Below are 19,688 nucleotides of genomic sequence, written 5' to 3' on the forward strand. Positions count from 1 at the left end.
GGCACCTTCCACCGGCCCGTCACGGCGGCCCGCGGCCCCCTCCCCTCCCGCCGTGGGGCCGGGTGCCCGCACGGTGGTGCTGCAGCCCCGCGGCGGAACGGGCCGCCGCCTTTTGCCGCCTTTTTTTTTTTGTTGTTTTTTTTTTGCCGCAGAGCCGGGCCGGTGAGGGGAGAAAGGGCTAAACCCCACCCGCGGCAGGGCACCGGACGCGGGGGGCTCACGGAAGGTCACGGGGGGACAAGAGATGTCGGAAACGGTGGCGTGGGTGGGGACGGTGGGGCTGAAGTCTCAGAGCTGGTGGGCCTCTGTAGACATCATATCCCACCCCCCCGCCATTAGAAATCATTATTAGCTTAAGGCAAGGACTGCCACCCACCCCCGCTTTGGTTCTGACTGCACGCTAGCACTCCAAGACACTCTTCTCCTTATGTTTCACAAACTGCCTTTTTGACTGGGTAGGTTAAGGCAGCCTTTCTATTTTTATTTTTTGCGTGCTAGACACAAAAAGATACTGCGCTCAAAAAAACCAAACCAAACCAAAAAAAACCCAACAAAACAAAACCCAAACCCTCACATTCCAAGCACTTGTTCCCACAGGGGAAAGCTGCAAAGCTGGATGCCCCGCAGAAATAAGGTAATCAAGGATGGATAAATCTCTTTGCGCTGCATTAGTTCTGAGGGGATTTACTGCTTTAAGAGGAGAAAAAGTAGAATGAGCGCCTGTTTTGACAGCCATGTAAAACTTGCATCACTTCACTCTGAACAGGCAGGGAAATGAAGACTAAGGGCTGCCAAGGTGAATCCAAAAAATTAGGTCATCTCATGGGGTCCTGCCTTCTCCGCATTGCCCAGTGCTGGAGACACAAAGATTTATTTTCAGGTTTCAGTCCAATCTCTACTCTCCTTCTTACATGAGAGTAAGGGAGAGGGAATCTTGGCATTTATGGAGAGACAAAAAAAGATTTAAGATATACAGCAGAGCACACATTGCCTTGTATTTCATCCTCCAAAACTTCCATCTCCTCAGCCAGCGGAGAGCAGGCTGTTAGGATGCACGCATAGCAAAGGCCAGAAAGAAGCATTAGGATGTAAAGGACTTGTCTGGGAGGGAAGATGAAAGAGACTATACAACTGAGTGAGGAAACCCAAGTGCTACAGCAGCACTTTCTGCTGATTACTCTCCTTTGTGCAATGCTCTTATCCAGAGCACTCCCCCACAACCTTGGCTCTCCAGCTGGTTTCCCAGAGCAACACCCAGCACAGCCCGGCAGCAATGACCAAGGTTTCCAGATAAAGGCTCAGCTACTCAGGCACCAGCAACAGCAACATCGTCTCTTACAAATCATGACAGCAACTCATTTTTATTCAAGGGGAAAAAAATTGATTCTCCAACTCACTGATTGTGGTGAAGACGCTTGTGAAGCAGAAGTAATCCACAGCATTGAGTGAGAGTAGGTGATACAGAAACTGTTCCCGTTCTTCTTCGCAGCGCAGGAAAGCGTAACGCTTGTAAAGTTTCCTGGTAGAAACAGATACGTTGCTTTTTTTGTTGTTGTTGAAAAAGCACTATCGTAAATGGTGTTTGATTCTCAAAGCACCAAATGAAGAGTTGATCTTAATGGGTGGCATGAAAAGTGAGATTCTCCAGCTAACACAAGCTGCTAGAAACCCACAGGGGGCATTTACAGATCACTCGTGGCTCCATGCTACCACAGCAAGGCTACAGAGTTCATCTCATTAAAGGATCAGCTTTGGTTTTGCTGCAAAGCACAGACAGATACTAACACTACTCACAGCAGCAGACTTCAACCAACATCCAACAACCTAATTTCTTCCTCGTATCTTCCCACTGTGAAATAGCTTTGTCTAATAACCTAATCTTCCTTCTGCTCCATACTGTGACAGAGAAAACTGAGCAGAAGGCACCAAACCAGGGAAGGCACCAAGCAGCAGCGGGTGTCCTCCTGCCACCCCTTCAGTTCAGTGAGTCCAGCACACAACGCCAGTTGCCCGAAGCAGCGCAAAGGCACACCAGGAATTAACCTGGCCCCGCGCTGAGCAAGCACAGAGCTTGTGACCCTGCCTGTAGTCTGAAGGCAACCGACTCCCAGAAAGCTGCTGAGGTAGGCAGATGTTGATGAAACTTCAGGAAAAAGCAAGTCTGCCACCATGCCTTTGGCTGATCACTCAAGAGGTGACCCGTCTCCAGCTACTCCTTTCTTCCCGTTAGCAGATTTGAGTATTTGGTAGCTTCTGGCATAAATTGTGCACATAACTCATCAGCGAGCCAGAACTGCATGCAATAACTAGGGATGTTTTCATGAGGTTTGGGTTTATTTTTCTATAATGCATTGTTTTGAGAAAATGAAGTCAGGGAACATCTACCCAGACAGATCCTTAAGTGCCTGTGCTTGCCAAAGGAGGCAAAGCTGGGGGAGCTGCTAAGTGGCTGGGAGGGCTGGTCTGTAACCCACCTCATGGGCAGTCAGGATGAGTCAAAGTAATGCAGGGCTGCTGTGAAAAAAGGGGCATTCCTGCCCCTGCTGCTCCATTTGCACGAGGTATAGTATTGTAGGGCCTCGAAGTGGCTTGGATCAACGCACTGATCTGGCCAAAATCTAACATCGCCGCCTTCCTGAAAATTGTGATCCTTTTTCCATGCAGGTGAGCAGACTTCTGCCCTGCTGGGTGGGCAGCACCTCCTCCCACAGCTACCCTCTGCCCTTCAATCACCTCTAGCTGGAAACCACAGTACCCAAACAGGTCATCTGGCTGCACTCCCAGCCTGCGCAACACCTTGACACACCACTGAAGAAGACATGAAAGTGAATCTTTGAGAAAAAGAGCCAAGCTTACTTGGCAAGTGCCTGGTTGGAAAGCAGCTGCTTCAGGTGCTGAGACAAAAGCTTCTTCTCCAGAGAAAGCCTTATCCAGGCTCGGGCTCGCCCCACATCAGTCTTTATCTCACTCATGTTTTGAACATGCCTGAAACAGGTGGAAGAAAGAAATAAAAGTAGATGAATCATAAAAATCCTACATACTTCAAACGGCAACATCCAGTGTAATGTAGCAGCTGAACTGAAAAACATCTCCTGATGTTGTTTCTAGAGAAAGAGAGCCCCAGGCTGGCCTGAGGATGTGGGCAGCCCTTTCTGGGCACGGCAGGTTGCAACCCAGACACCCTACAGCTCATATCAGCTGCTCTGCGTCCTGGCATTTGCTTGGCCAAGGTGAGCAGAGGTAGATCTGCTCATCCCTGCATTGCCTGAGGTAGACAGACACTGCTAACACTTGAAAAAAAGCAGCCACCTTGTGAGACCCAGTTATATCACAGTTGCTCCTTCAAGCTGCTGACACGAACGGGTATGTCTGGGAGGGCAGAGGACAAACACATATCTTAAGAGTTTCTTCAAACCAGAATCTACTCTGAAGGCACTAACAAACCCCTTGATGGCAGCAGCAATGGGAAATCTGGGAAAAAGAGGATTGTTGGGGCAAAACGAGCGACAGGCAGTCACAAGCAGAATCAGGTTTTCAGGGATATGAGGCCCTTGTGTAAGTGGTAATCTGAAGAGCCTTCCTCCTGCTTGGTCTGTAGGAAAGCAGAACTGTTCCATAGGGGCTTTCTTCTATGGTTTTGCTTTTCTTTTTTTTTAAACTTCCCATATTTCAGTTTGGAGAATGCCAGAAACCCTACTTTTAGAGCACAGGATGCTTTAGAAGAGGAAGAGAACTGTCACGGCAGGGTGAGGCTGCTTCCAAAAACCCCCCACTTGGTTAAATAAACAGCAAGAAAAATGAGTAACAGTTTCCAACACGAGAAAGAAAAGTCTGAGATTTCTTAATTTTCACACAGTTTGCATATTAAGTGACCAGGCAATTCAGCCCTCCAAATCCGTGACAGGCTCCAAGTACCATCAGCCGAGTCTGAACTGATCTCTGCTGCGATTTACTTTCCAACTCCTGCATCTTCCTTGAAGGCCCTCCACGCATTGCTGAGTGTTAGGGAATGTGGCAATGTTTACTCCAAAGAAAATCCAACAAAGTCATGCTGTGACTGATGCTTTTTACATTGACTAGTATAGTCTCACTGTCTCGTGCTTTCCCCCATCTGTTATACCCAAGCGCGTGCTTTGCGTTATATTTAGATCCTGCATTATTTGAGAAAAATACTCTTTTGTTTATAGAGCTTCTAACATAACAGGACTAGGACCTTAAGGGCAAATTTGCCAAGTACATCTTAGTGCTGTCCAGAAATACATGTTCGCTCTGCACAAATGAAGTGGATACCAGACATAGCTCAGCAGCACCATTCTCTGACCCACCTGAATTCAAGTCTACCTTTGCAAGCCAAACTGAGGTGCATGTGCTATGTGTACACATCTGAAGCACCATCAGGAAGAAACAATCAGTAGGAATAATAGCAGCTTGCCAGTGGCAAAACCTAGGTTACTTAAAACCTTTTTTGAAAAAAAAAAAAAAAGTGGTGGGTTTTTTTTTTTTAATAAATCCTGTTTCCTAATGTGACACATGGATAATTCTCTGACAGACCAGGTGAGAAGTACTAACTCTCAGTGAGCTGTAAAACAAACACAGGAAGGCACATTACACTCACGTACAAGTCCTTGCCCTTTATAGGCAAGCTCAGCACCCTCTCTCCGTCAGTAGCGATGGCTACCAGGTGAATCCCTGCTGAGAGCCTCGATCCTGGCACTGGAATGCCCTTCCTGGCACAGAGCGTGGCAGCCACCACTAGACCTTCCAGCCCAGACAGCTGGGCACAAGATCTGGAGTCCTTGAGAAACAGGACGCGCACTATACTCAACTACATCATGTCGAGACACTCTCCTCAGACATTTCAAGTCTTCTGAGATGGGAAGATCAAAGTACAGACTATCATCTCCCTCCCCTTCCCCCCCCCAGTGCTCAGCTTGAATTGTATCTAATATGAAACACTGAGTAGAATATGTTATTTTACTATGAGAAGATTCAAGTCCAGATGGACTCAGCCTTATTCCATGCATGCTCTGTACCTCTTCATTACCTGTCTCTGGTTCGGACCAGATTGGCATTAATTGTCCATTTGGGAAAAATAAGGATCTGCAACCACGCAGCTTGACAGAGACATTAAAAAGATTCAGTAATCAGTTTTGGTGTTGGCAAAAGCGGGGTGTGACAAAACAGAGCATTCAGGAACTCAAATTTATTTCACTCTCAGTTGTGAGAGTCAGAACAGCTCTATTTTTATCAGTGACCTAAGTGTAAGCACAGTATGCTCACCACCACACAGCAAACTCTTCTTGTCAGATCACCGAACAGCAATTTCAGTGCAACTCCCTAGGTTGGGACTTGCTTTTAATCCCATCAGTAATAAAGAAAAATCTATTTACCCTGTCAAATGTAAGCCTGGGGTATGGCGAGACATACCCTCTGCAAATCGCTGTGCTGACAGAAGAGGTTACAGCTGCTCAGTATTGCCATGCCCCCAAGGATGGTGTGCATCCCAGCGCAGTCAGAAATGTGCCGTACTAGCTCGTCCCGTGTAGGTAGCAGGTCTTTGCTAACCCACCTTCTTTTGACTGCAGCAGGTTAAGCATCACTGCTGTGAGCTCAGCACCCGGGGCTCGCATCCTCCGCTGCCAGCTCCCCGTGGGAGGGGAGACACGGCACGGGCACGAAAGCAAGCGCTGGTAGCAAGGAAGAGCTTGCCTGAAGGACAAGGACCTGAAACTTGAACCCAGCTGAACCAAAGGTTTCGGGGAGTTGCCTTGGCGCTGGCTGGTCTGGCTGGACGTGCAGTGAAGTGCCCGAGGGGTGAGGCCATGCCGGAGGCAGGCTGCAGCAGGAGTCTGCTGGGAGAGATGCTGCGGATCCTTGCCCGGGGAAGAGGCTGAAGGGCATACCCCCAAACACACTTGTGCAGAGAGAGAGCCAAAATAAACATCTTGAGCATGTTCCTTACTGCACCTAAGATGCCTGGCTTTGTGAGGGAGGCAGAGGACACACCACGTTACCTGTAGCACAGGCTCATCGCGCATTCAGAGTGTGACTGTGATTCAGCCCTTCTTTTTAAGTTGTTGACATAACCTTGCATGAGCCATCAAAAACAAGCCGTGCTTAAGGCAATGCTTAATCCTCTAGCCATTAGTTCAGTTAGTACCGCAACCTCGGCAATTTAACAATTATCCACCCTTCTAACTTCAGCATAAATCTTTGTGTGCAAACAAACATTAAGCAGCATTCCTTCCAAGAAGGAGAAGGTATGCCACGAGATTACAGATGACAAATTCAACTCACCATCTGCCTAGCATTTTCTATGACCAGACATGTTTGTGGACAATCATGAATACCCGAGATATTACAAAAGGTAATGTTCTGCTTCTGTATTTTTTTCCTCTGAAAAGCAGTGGAAACACTCTTGTGATTCAAGCAAGAGAGCTCTGATCCGTGCTGGTCTTTCATTACTCGAGTGGAAGTACGCAGAAGACAAAACCCATGCACACAGCAGCGAGCGTGCACAGCAATCCCCTCCCAGCACGCGAGTTTCTGCTCCAGATCCTCCATCCTTTCCTCAGACTGACCCCCTACATGCCCATCAGCTTCACAGGTCTGAATTAAGTAAATAGCTGCCACATCCCATGAGAGGGATGCTAGAATGACAGGCACTTGTTCAAAATGACCTCTTGGCATTATACTGCTAATTACACTGTATATATCCTCCCTCCCCTCTTCACATGTCATTTTAGTCTTCTGTGGCATGTCATATTCTTCAAAATCAGAGCACAAGACTCAAACTACATAGCATCAAACAAAAAGGTTGCTCACTGCAGGTGGGAAGTACAGTAATTTTCTTCCAGAAAAGTCTGACTAATCTGTGTGATCTCACATCAGAAAAAGATAGATCTGTAGTATAGTAAAAACCACATCACTGTAATCATGATCTTGTGAGCTAACTACAATTAATCTTATTGTTACCATAAGATTTTTTGCCATTTTTTTATGTCGAAGAAGGTATTACAAGAAACAATACTCGTGTTGCTTCATACATTAAACTGCTAACAGCTCTTTCCAGATGAGCATTATTGCATTATCCCTCCCCTCTTTTCATGGCACTTTTACATCACTGCAAGCCTTAGCCACGGCAAGTGAAGTGTCAAAACAGTGGCCTGACCTGGCAGTGGCTTGATCAAGGAGATTGCCTAATGAACTTCTGCCTGGTGCTGTCACATCAGCCTCCACATCTTTACTCTCTAATCATTCTGGTTCCCAACCAACACTGCTCAAAAAGCTCTCCAGAACCAGGCTGTGGTCTCCTACAGAGCACCTGCTTTTACTTCACATCCCAACCTTAAACTCACCCAAATACTAGGTTTGATTAAGTAATAAATATACAAATTTAGAAATAATTTGCCCTAAAATTCTACTTGTAAAGAAAGAATATTGCTCAGGCATTGCACGCAGGTTTGTATGTCCCTTTGCTTTGTCTATCAACTGTACTTGCTTAGTCAGTGATTTAAAACAAGCAAAAAGAAACAAAGTATCAAGGAATGCAACATATCTGCTGTTATTTGTAGAAGTTGGCTTTATTGCTAGAACCACCCCTCTGGAAAAAAACAAAAACCCCAGTAAAACTTGTGATTTTCATTATCTTTTAGCTAGAATAAATCAAGTGAACGTGCAAAAAAGTTCTGCAAAATAAAAAGGCAACACTTCATAGATCTGAATGTGGGCTGAGGAGAAGGTTTAGGTCTCCTTAGCCTTTGAAGACCCAAAACTAGTGACAACCTTCACCTTATGCTACACAATTAAAACCACAATTAATGCTTTAGGAAACAAACTGTGTACCTCATATCTTGTATCAGGGAAACCCTCAAAGTAGGCAGAGTAATTCCTGTATCAGACTTCCGTCTTTCTGTTCCAGCAGCAACTACAGTGGAGAAAATATACAAAATTACAGTAATGGTCTGCAATGCATTTGTTTTACATACAGCTGAAAACAATCGTAAGTGGCTGGTAACTGCAATGTTTCTGTGCATTATCATTTACTCTATCCTGGAAATGTAGAAGCAGACAAAATGAAAAGCGCTTAAAACGTTACCTATTCCTTCCTTAATCTAGCACTGAAGTTGGAGATTTGACAGCTTCCTTTTTCATATGTGAAATACATTAACATAAATCTGTACGGTGATGAGTTTTATTAGTAATACATTTTTATGGAAAGCTCACAACTGAGAAGGATGAGATAAAATTAAGCTACAGTAGCATATTTGATGCTAAGAATGCCAAGCATTTCTGTGCTCTGCTACTCTGATCAAACTGCTTTGTGGTGACACATTTTGCTCTGAGAAATTTGTGCCTGCCAGCCAGATTGCTTAGTGCATTACTCATTGAAGCTTATTAAAAAGTCTTTTCACGAGAGAGACTAGTTTGTCCATAGATGTGTCTTTGACGACTGATCATACAAGTTCCCATCTGCAGGTTCTGGAGGATTGGAGAGTCCTTGGAAGATGACCCACTAAAGTTCAGAGACTTTTACTACAAAACCCAGCAGCAGCCTGCGGACAGGGAGATATCAAGGTCATCAGAAAACCAATCTCTCTCACAACACAGAAGTAAGGGCTAAGCCAAAGCATAAACTGACCTAGACTGATGGATAGAGATTAATTACACAACTTCTAATCTGTACTGTCCACCAGTATAAAGATTTATTGAACATGGAGTTATTCACATTGGGATTTGAGACACGGACTATGCTCACTGAAACAAAAATGTCAGCTATCTTAGCCACAGCTCCACACCTTCAGCTCCTTCAGAAAGGTGTGCTTCTGTTGCAGAAGCACTGCTTCTCACACCTCACTCGATGCTGGTTAAAAAGGAATGGTGGTAGTGAACAGACTTTGGGTGATTTTCCAGACAAGGATGTCGTGGTTTAACCCTAGCTGGCAACTAAGCATCCCACAGCTGCTCACTCACTCTTCCCTGGTGGGACAGGGGAGAGAACTGGAAGAGTAAAAGTGAGAAAACTTGTGGGCTGAGATAAGGGCAGTTTAATAAGTAAAGCAAAAGCTGCGCACACAAGCAAAGCAAACCAAGGAATTCATTCACCACTTCCCACGGGCAGGCAGGTGCTCAGCCATCCCCAGGACAGCCGGCTCCATCCCCCGTAACAGTGACTTGGGAAGTCAAACACCATCACTCTGAATGTCCCACACCTTCCTCCTCCTTCCCCCAGCTTTATATGCTGAGCATGATGTCATATGGTGTGGGATGTCCCTTTGGTCAGTTGGGCTCAGCTGTCCTGGCTGTGTCCCCTCCCAGCTTCTCGTGCACCCCCAGCCTGCTCGCTGGTGGGGTGGGGTGAGGAGCAGAAAAGACCTTGGCTCTGTGTAAGAACTGCTCAGCAGTAACTAAAACATTCCTGAATTATCCAGCACTGTTTCCAGCACAAATCCAAAACACAGCCCCATATTAGCTACTAAGAAAATTACCCAAGCCAAAAACAGCATAAGGGATAATAAGGATGTTAATTTCTCTCCAGCAATGTCAATCTATTTTGTCCAGACATTAAGACATCTTCATGATGATTATAAAAGGTCTCAAAATGTAAATGTGATATTAGCAAGCAAATACACTGAAAATCCTGCATGGGTTTTGTGTGGCTGCATTGTTCCTCCCAGGCCCAAGTTCATTCACTGTGATGGATCCTTCATGGAGTCAACAGCCAGATACTCACCAGGGGACTCTGCACTATGCTCTTGCTTCTCTTCTCTCTCCTGGTACTGAAGTAAATGGGACCACAAAGCAGATTTCCCCTGAAAATTGAATATGTAGAACATAGTTTTAAATAAATCAGGCAAAAGAAAAGAGACCAGTGAAACGGCAAAATAATGGGATGGCATTTCAGTGGTCCAAATGTTTAGTAGTGAGAATCAGTCCCTCTCTCTTGGGCCATGAGACCTCAGGAAGAGGAGAGGACCATCTCACTGACCTAGCATTCACACTACCTGCCTTGTTTCTTTGTCCTCTCCCTGGGTTTCCCTTCTGAAAGTTGAAAGAGAAGAAACCAAACACCTACTTGACAACATCATTGCAATTTCCAGAGGTACCTCTCAAATGAAAAAACCCAACTCCCCAAAAAACAAACCCCCAAAACACCCCAAGCCCTCACAAGATACGAACCAGGGACTGTGAGCCCAGGGATACCTCCCACTTTAAGTTGGAATGACACCACTGAATAGCAGCTTAAAAGGTAGAGATGGCATTCCATACTTCTAGACTACTGTACACATAAAGTCCTAAGTTTCCAGTTACCAACCTGCTTGACCTGCAGACCATGGCTCCAGATTCTTTCTAGCAGATCACAGAGACTAGCAATCAATGTATTTTCCTCCAGACCTGTTATGTTGGCTTCTCCATGTCCCAGCTCAACTGCTTCATGGCCCATCTTTTCTACCAACATGCGTTTAGTCTATATATATATAAAAAAAAAAAAATAATACCAAAAGGTTTCTAAAAATGTTATCGAACAAGGGGGGCAGAATTTACACATGAGTTTACTTAAACATGCTTAATCTAGAGACCATCACTAAAAGCTTGACCTTCAAATCTCTTTACAGAGATTGTAAATTAAAAAGAACAATTAAAACACCCCACTTTGCATGATTACTCCATACCATCCTATTTCTATACCCTTTATCTACTGTCCTGTTCCTACACTGTTGATCTATTACCAACTGGTATCAAAAACAGTACAGAGCTAGATATATTTTTTGGTCTTACTCAGTATGTGTTTTTCTTCTTGTTACAGCTATTGAAGTTTAAAGCTCAGGTAATTCAGTATACCACTAGCTGCAACCAACACAATGACACAAAGAAATTATATTTCCATGGCTAGAAAACCTTCTTCAATATTAGAAACTGCTATACTCCATTTGCTCTGTATAAACAATATGCACAACAGTCACACGTGCTGAACACTTTGGTTTTTGACTGTGGGTCTCAAGTCCATTATTCTTAGGATACATTTACATATGGACAATGAAAAGAAATCCTCCCTAGGATGTCTGATCATGCGGATTCTTCTTCCTGTCCTTTTTATTCATTTCACCAACTTTGACTGCATAAACAGAAGAGCAAAAATACGTTAATTTCTTTCCTAGCAGTTGAAAAATATAACACTAAAGGGACATCCAGCCTGCAGTAGCCTGGTACACCAACCGACCAACAGCATTCCAGCTGTGAAGGACTTTCAGGACACCATCTGCAGATTATTTAGGCTCAGTGTAAGCAAGGGGAGAGCAGGCGGCAGGAAGGGGGAGGACCTACCTTCATGCGACATTCCTTCAGTAACCCTTCCACAAATTTCCAGTTGGTCTGTGCAATCACAGCTGGAGAGAGGTCTGAGAGTTTGGGCTGCCTTAAATTTTTTCCTAAACTCCTCGCCTCCTGCATGTATTTCTAAAAATAAGCAGAATAATTTTAGATATTACAAGTCAGAGGGATTCTCCTCATCCTAATCCTAGGCAAGCAAATGCTGGTGAAAAGGAATGAGCTAGTGTTAATCTAGGAACAACATCACGATTTGTCTGATGCTTAGTTGTCAGGCTGGAGAAGTGGAATGCTCCCTTTTGACAACAGAAAAAACAAGGTATTTTCCTGCGTGGAACCAAAACAGTCAATGTTAGCTAGTGAACTGTGCTGTTAACCACTAGCACAAAGTTAGCCATGGCAAGTGCATAAAAGTGCAATTCAACAATAAATTCAAAATATCAAGTAAAGTTTCCTTCATTGTTATTTGGTTTTCACTTTAAAAAAATTAAAAAAAAATTAAAAGCCATTTGTCTAATTTGTTGTAGACTATACATGAATAGAAAAAAATCCTTTGAAAAGAAATCACAAGAAAGAAATACACCTAGTGAAGGAGAGGGATTTCATCCATTACTTTTCATCTGGACAGTTTATGTGGGGAAAAAAAAAAAGTCAGATTTGATTTTATTCTCAATTAGCTTCTTAATTGCAATTGAAGCTCATTTTAAATGAAACTGTCTTTTAGGATCATTCATGTTTTTATTGTGAGGTGGCAATTGAGAAGTATGGACAAAAATTGGCATGCTCTTTAAAAAAAGGATCCAAGTTATAATAAAAGCCTTTTAAACCTTCCTGCTCAGTTGGCCTTATTGTTCAGGGCTTTTTTATTGTTTGGTTGGTTGTTTTTTTTTTTTTTTTTTTTTTTTTTTGTTAAGCGAAAAACCCCAAACCAATTAACAAAGTGTCCTCTGCCCCCAAAATCAGTGAAATGGCTACATGCTGAGAAGTCAGCCACATTTAGGTGTTTAAATATCAAAAGGTATTTAGGCGTGCCTATCAAAAACTTGCCGAATTGTTATTCATAAAGTTTTTGTTGAAAAGAGTAAAATAATAGAACGTTGCCAAATAAAACAGTCTTGAAGCAGAGTGCTCATAGCCTGGCGTGGGAATGCTCCATTTCCAGAGCGAGTTTTTATCCAGTTTTACACCAGTTAATGCTGCCTCTTTGGCGGATGGTGTGCGGCAACGGCTGCTCTTCCCCAGAGAGAAGCAGATCACACCCCTCTGGCGACTCAGCGCTGCTGCTGCCCAGGTTTTCTGGGGAACCGAGAGGACACTACAGCTGCTGCAGCTTTACAGCTTTCTGTCCGAGGAGAAAATAATTTATTTCCTAGAATCACAGGATAGTCTGGGTTGGAAGGGACCTTAAAGATCATCTAGTTCCAATCTCTCTGCCATGGCCAGGGACACCTTCTGCTAGACCAGGAAAAGCAAAAGCAAAATCCAGATACATTGAAGTTAATTGAAATAGCTCACTTTTTTTAAAAAAAAAATGTGAGAATACAGTTTTTCCTGACACAATTGGACTTTTTCAACACAAAATTTGGACATGAACCACTTAACATCAGTCCCACGGGTCAGACAAGAACGTCAGGTTCTGCTATGGAAAGCTGTGTTCAACAAAAGCGCTCAGCTAGGTAATTACAGTTTCACTGATACTGTAAGGACTTAAAAATAGCTGAAAAACTACATATGGGAATAAAAAATAATACATCACAGATTATGAAAACCTATTGTTCAGCAAGTAATCTCAGAAGTGATTTCTGTTAGTGCAAAAATTAGCAACAAAACCAGTGAAAAAGTAATCCAGAGTATATACAATTAGGAAATCTAATACTTCTTTTTAAATGTAAAGGAATAAATAAAATGCAAAGTGTGGTTATAGTCTGAAGAGTACAAAACATGGATAACCTTACTTTATTCATTGTATGTCTTGTTATTATACTAAAATAAAAAAAAAATATTAATTCTTGTAAGTTCAAGAGAAGAATAAAGGTGAGATGAAAGATCCGATTGATTGCCCTTTGCTGTTCATCAGCATCCACACACCACCACCCTCTTCCACACTGGGATGCAACGATCCAACAGTCAGAGCAATGCTTTTTGGATTTGACACCCTAAGCTGAATTCCCAGGTGAGCAACACGGGAAAAAAATGAAGCAAAACAAAATTGTCATTTTTCCTTCTTGGAGCTGTCATGTTTGCCATGGAGCTGGCATGGAAGCCTCCAGCTGATTTCCAGCTACTTTTCTGATTATAACCACACTGCCAAGTGCTACAGGGATGTGCTCATACTCTATGAGAAAGGGAGAGGTTTGAGATGCAGTGAAGACAGCAGCTCCTCACGCTAACGACATCTCAAAAGCAGCTTTCAACAAGAAAAACTAAAACATACCAGGCAGCATTCAGAGAAGGATTTTTTAGGAGGCCGTGCAGGAGGGGGTGGTCCCTGATCCCACTCCCAGAAGGCCATTGAGTTCTGACGAAGCAAAAGCTCCTCCGATGGCTAAGAGGAGGCAGATGCCCCAATGGCAGAACAGCCAGAAAGAAAGAGGAGACAAAGCAAGAGAGGCATGCATATGATCCACAGCCAAAAAAAAAGAAGTAAACACATGACAAAGTATTGAAAAGGCTCTGCTGAGATATACACATAAGGCAATGTTTAAACTATACTTGAAAAGCCACGTTAGCAAAAATAGCAACAAACATGTACAAGTGCTGTTTTGCCGTGATTCCATGAAACGTTGTTCAAAGCTGCGGCTCAAGAGTCTGCTCCTGTTTGGGTTCTTTTGGAGTGCAAATGCCAAAACCAGCCAACATTACTTAGCAAGATTTACCACAAAACAGCATGAATGTTTTATTTTTGCTGGTGACATACAAAAGAAGCACATGGACATCAATGGTAAAAGATGGCAGAAAATATTTCATGAAGGACAAGAAACTGAAAAGATGGGGAAGAAATGTGTGTATGTGACTGACATTTACAAGATGCATGGGAGTTTCCAAGCTTTAGGCATAAAAAGGCCCCAAAACCTTAACCTTTCAAATAGGCTTACTCATGTCAGGAATCTACGTGAGAGAGAGAAAAAAAAATTCCTTTAAAAAAAAGAAAGAGCCCTACCTCATTTGCCTCTACAGCACTGACATTTATTCAAGGTCTTGACTTTTCCAGAGACCTTCATCCTGGCCAGAGCTTGGCAGCTGCACCCAGGCGGGCACCAGAGCTCTGCTCTCTGTGTGCAGTAACACAACCAGGGGCTAAAACAGCAAATAAGCCACTCCCCTGTCTTATTTCTGAATAATAAAAGCATTTTATTTATGTTGTGTGCTTTGAAGTTATACAAGCATCTGTGACAAGCTGCATCTAAATGGCTACGGAGACCCTCAGAAACCTTACAGGAGACCCTCAGAAACCTTACAGAAGACCCTCAGAAACCTTACAGGAGACCCTCAGAATCCTTACAGGAGACCCTCAGAATCCTTACAGTAGCCACAGAACTGCCTGAAGTAATAACGCATCGTTTGTCTAAACCTCACCTCCTGGATCACAAGCTCACAGACCATGCCACCTACCTCCCTCAGATCGTTGTCCAGCCCGATGTGCTCCGAGTGCTGCCGCAGGCGGTCTTTCCTCCGCTGCGCGGTGGTGCTGCGACTGGCCCAGCGGCTGGGAACCCAGAGAGAGAGGAGATACACGTGAGTGGGAAAAGATCAGGAGGGAAACCCTGGGTCAGGAGCCAGAGGACCTCCGACGGGTCTGCGGCAGGAGAAGCGAAAGCACAAACTCGGACCTTGCAGCAGACGCGGGTGCAAGCTGGCGCCCGACCTCCCCGTGGGAAACTGCGTGGCAAGTGAGGGGCCAGCGCGCACCCAGGGGGCAAAAGCCCTGATGAAAAGGTGCCTGCTGCCTGCCAGGGTCTCCGGTGAGAGCTCCCGTGTCACCCGAAATGCAGGTCATGCCACAGCACTGATGCCACCACTAGGTAAATCGCTGTCCTGAGTTACCCAACACTACCATCTGCTGCATTTGCTGAAGTTTTATAAAAATGGTGTCTGTAGGGACAAACAAAATACAATGATGTATTTTGAGTGGCAACTTCTATGATTTTATTCTTTTGTGAGAGGTGGTACTTCTCCTTTCTCCACTTTCTGTGGTACTTCCACGAATTATTTCAGAGAAACTTCACATTGCGGTAGTTAACTACTGTGATATTGGGCGCATCTATGTCTCAAGGCTATAAATAATATTGATGTTCCTGGGATTAATCATGTTGCTATCTTCACCACATCTTTTTTTGGATTGCCTGTCTAAATACTACAGGAAGCCTGTTTTTTTTCTACATGTTCCTATATGTCCAGCTGAATTTTTTCCTCATCTGAAGCTGTTGCCTGAAAGCAGCCACTTGGTAACCAGTTTTGAAACGGAGCAACCTTAAAGCTCCCAAGTGTCTCCAAACTCCTTTATGCCAGATACTAGAACAAAACACAAACCAAGATAATTTTGTCCCATGGAATTTCTAGTCTGGTCATAGAGTTTCTAGGAATACCATAGGCTTCTGTCAAATCCATGAAAATAAAAATACTCTACTGGTGCAGAAAATAAAGAGGTTAATACATTATTTATAAGAGAAAGCTGAAAGAACACTGTATGAAGCAACTTATCAAGCATTAAAAATAAGTATCTTAATGCACATGAAGGCTATCTCTTCATAATATTACTTAATTACTACGGTTGTGTTTATTAAAATTAAAAATATATTTCAAACACAATTTAAAAAAGGAAAAAAAAAAAAAAAAGGCCTTTAAGTGTATAGCCTTTTGGTCACTTCATGAAGTCATCTGTTCTGCCTCTCTCCTGCACTCAGAAGTTAAAGAGCAAAACCAAGGCAAAGCAGAACACAAAGCCTGCCCAGGGCAGTGCTCCAGCTCCAGTGCCTGGTGGGATGTAGGAATAAGGCTCTACCTACGGGAGAAAACTGCCTGGAAAAAATTGAAGGGATAACATAAAACTGCAAGGAAAAAAAAAAAAAAAAAAAAGAGAGAAAGAAAAAGGAAAAACCCACCAAGAAAACAATGCCCCACACTCCCCAACCTCAGTACTCGAGCCAACAGGACCCTTCAAAACCTGTCTCCATCCTGGCCCCTCTACTCCAGACTGAAGTGTCCACACTGGGGACCACAGCAGAAGAACTGTTCTGAGATGGCATTTTCTACAGGAGCTGTGATCAACAGGCAGAGCCCCTGGGGATTTGGGTGCTCTGCCTGTGACAGATCTATACAGAGGGAAACCTAGAGGTGCCCACAGCAAAGACAGAAGATGTGTGCTTGTTGAGCCTCTCCACACAGGTGGTGTTGGCAAGGACAGCAGTCGCCAGATCTCAAACCCATCTATTTCTGTGTGCATCCCAAACTAGAGCATATGCAAATGGGATCTGAACTATTTGGGCAAGGAGTTTCAGCTGGCAACATGTAGGTAGATGCGTCCCTGGAGGAGGAAACTCATGCACAGAGCTGGACTTGGGTCCTGACATGTCCAGCAAACTATTTGGGATGCGTAAGGAGGGGAACCTGACCCAAGAGAAGTGCAGGGACGTGACTCCTGATAACCAAACCCCTCTGTTTCCAGAGAGGAGGACTTTGCATACATGTACCTAACTAACTGTCTCCACAGATTCCTCCAGAGGCTAAACCAAAGATAAAAAGTGACCACACAGACCAAAAGGGAAAAAAGTCACAGGAACTAGTTTTTCTAGTCAAATCAAAGCCCCTTCCTATATCCCAAATAACATCAAGAAAACAAGTACAAAGGAAGAAATAAACATCTGCGTCTGCACACAATTATGGTTCAGCGCTTCATCATCCCATATAACAAGAAATTTATTTTTAAAGCAATGTAGCCTCAAGTCTCTGGTAACTAAACCAAACAGCCCAATAGGTGTGTGCACAGCAAACACCGATACCTTCTCAGAGGAATACATTACTGACATAAGTGTCTTTGCACCTCCTCAGAAATCTTAAAAATATACAGCCCATGAGCTTAGTAAGTCATCACTTTTTTTTTTTTTTTTCCTCAGAAGCAACACCTAACACCTCATTAGATGACTGACAGTGGGGAAATAAAACCCTACATTTTAATAATCTCAACAAGAAGTGCAGCAGAAAGAACACCCCATCAAACAGAGGATAGCAAACGTAAAAGTGACTTTAGCTAGCTGGCTCTGGAGACTTTTCATTTATTGCAAGTTAGTACCACACTTACGTTTCAGATGATAGAATGCCAATAATACACTGGAAAGTTAACTTATAGATCAAATATTACCCATATAATATCTTCCTGTTCCGATTTTTATGGTATTTTCTGAGTTCTAGACAAAGCTTGGATCTCTCTTCACCTGCATTTCTGCAGCTACTGGAAGATGCAAGAATTGCTAGAAGCATCCTTTGAGGGAACGTGTCTCACCGAAGGTGAAAGCAGAAGGCAAGCCACGGAATAATTAGGAGTAATACACCATCATTAAAGCATTTTCAATTAATTCCAGCCCTGTACTCCATCTGGGAGAAGGCACAGACTATTAATCAGAACTATTTGAACATTTTAAGCATACAAATGTAAAGATCATTGGGCATTTATGAAAAAAAGACTGCTGCTTATTAGCTGGAGCAAGTAAACACCCAGAGAGCTGCATGCTCCCTCTTTCCCAATCTTTAAGCTGAGGAAGAGGAGCTGCAGGGCTGCTAGTGGAGGTCTGTGCATTTGGATGCTGCTCTGAATCTCTCCGGGAGATTTTGTAAAGATCTAACAGCAGATAAGCAGGATTAAGCAGCTAAATCTTTTAAAGCCTTTTCTTTATTGGGCCACATAGAATTTTCCCAAAATAATGCTTCAATATTACAGTAACCATTCCCTCCCCTCACATCAGCAGAAATTGCATTTTAAATTACTCCTCCCTTCAGTCTCTCAAAGTGATTTTAAGGGCGGGTAAAAGCCCTCCCCAGCGACCCCACCACCTCACTTGGGTTGCCGAAATTCCATGCGGGTGCCTCTCCTGGCCCCCAGCTGCTGCCTTATTCACCTCTCAGCCCTGTCACTGCCAACACAGTGAGGAAAGCTGTATTCACGTGGGCAAATGCTTGCTTGTTGTCAGCCCTTAGTCTTGAGCTTTTCAGCTAAACCACAACCACCTGTGTCCCTGTGGAGCAGGGACCAGCGGAGACAAAGCCCTCCTGGCTGGTCCCTGCCCTGGGGGGGTGAGCCCCGAGCTGCCCGGCCCCTGGGAACACACACAGCACTGCTCGAATACTCCCTGACCCCAAAAATGCCCTCTCCCTTTTTTTTTTTTTGCCTGTAGTCCCACAGGCATGGACCACTGGCATGTTTCATTTATTCCTCACAGCAAAGGCACTGCTACAAGCATCAAGTCTCCGGGGACAAAGCAGCTGCAGCTCAGGCACCGTGTTGCTGAGAGCCCAGGGACAAGCTGCCTACATGGAGAAGGAAGAAAAGGCTCATTTTGGTAGTCTGCCCATATCTAACTCCCATGTCCAAGGACGAACATTCTTCACCCCCAGGGACTGTGGAAAAACAGTGATATTTCAGAGGAGGGACCAGGAAAGACTGCAATCTGTTCAATACAGAGAAATGAAATGAAAGCACCTCCAGCTAAGACCCTTTTAACATGAAGACAGGGAAGTCAGTATTGTTTAATATCAAATTATACCCAACAAGCATAGGAATACGTTTGCAGAGGTTGGAGGAAATGTGAAGGTGACACTTGAAAAAGATGATACTTAACCTGCGATGCTTAATTTCTGTAATAAAAATGGTAAGGTAGTCAGCATCAAAGCTGAACTGTCAGAAACCAATCTAGCAGAACAGCAGCCTCATACCAGGGACTGGCCATGCTGTACTGCAACCACATATACAGCTCTCTCTCCTCCTACCTTTCCCCCTGCCCCACTTTTTAAAGCTCCATGAAGAAATGATGTCTACCCAAACCAGACATGGGTGTAACAGGCAGGTTATATACTGCAATACATGCAACATGCTGCTAGTGGACTTAATTCACAGACAGATTTAACTAATATTGCCATCACCATGAAAACCACTATTGCAATTTACAATCTATTTACAGTGATAATAGAGAGAATGAAGGAGAAAAATGCACTTGTCTATAAGACAGAAGCTAATTCTCCTCATATTGACCATCTCCTGAGGGGTACTGCTATTTAGGTCTGCAAATCATGACAATACCCCTTTTACCTATATACTTCCATCAGAGGAGTTACCTGACTGCATTTCTGTATTCACAAGTTAGCACACA

General features: G+C 43.9%; 1 protein-coding gene across 4 annotated transcripts in view; it reads right to left on the bottom strand.

Annotated features, from left to right (window-relative positions):
- Positions 1–19,688, bottom strand: part of DENND5B (DENN domain containing 5B) — a 117,821-nt gene that overhangs the window by 11,522 nt on the left and 86,611 nt on the right. For 2 of the 4 annotated variants that reach the window (XM_042795308.1, XM_042795307.1), the window contains 8 exons: positions 14,941–15,034; positions 13,763–13,873; positions 11,326–11,457; positions 10,316–10,468; positions 9,734–9,812; positions 7,846–7,927; positions 2,857–2,985; positions 1,398–1,519 (listed from right to left, as the gene is read on the bottom strand). In XM_042795308.1, coding sequence (XP_042651242.1) covers positions 1,398–1,519; positions 2,857–2,985; positions 7,846–7,927; positions 9,734–9,812; positions 10,316–10,468; positions 11,326–11,457; positions 13,763–13,873; positions 14,941–15,034 — 902 coding nt within the window. The remainder of the gene's footprint in view (positions 1–1,397; positions 1,520–2,856; positions 2,986–7,845; positions 7,928–9,733; positions 9,813–10,315; positions 10,469–11,325; positions 11,458–13,762; positions 13,874–14,940; positions 15,035–19,688) is intronic. The other 2 variants (XM_042795310.1, XM_042795309.1) reach the window with 1 other exon arrangement.

This window comes from Tyto alba, unplaced genomic scaffold (genome assembly GCF_018691265.1).
Source record: "Tyto alba isolate M040663 unplaced genomic scaffold, T.alba_DEE_v4.0 Super-Scaffold_21, whole genome shotgun sequence".
NCBI lineage: Eukaryota > Metazoa > Chordata > Aves > Strigiformes > Tytonidae > Tyto > Tyto alba.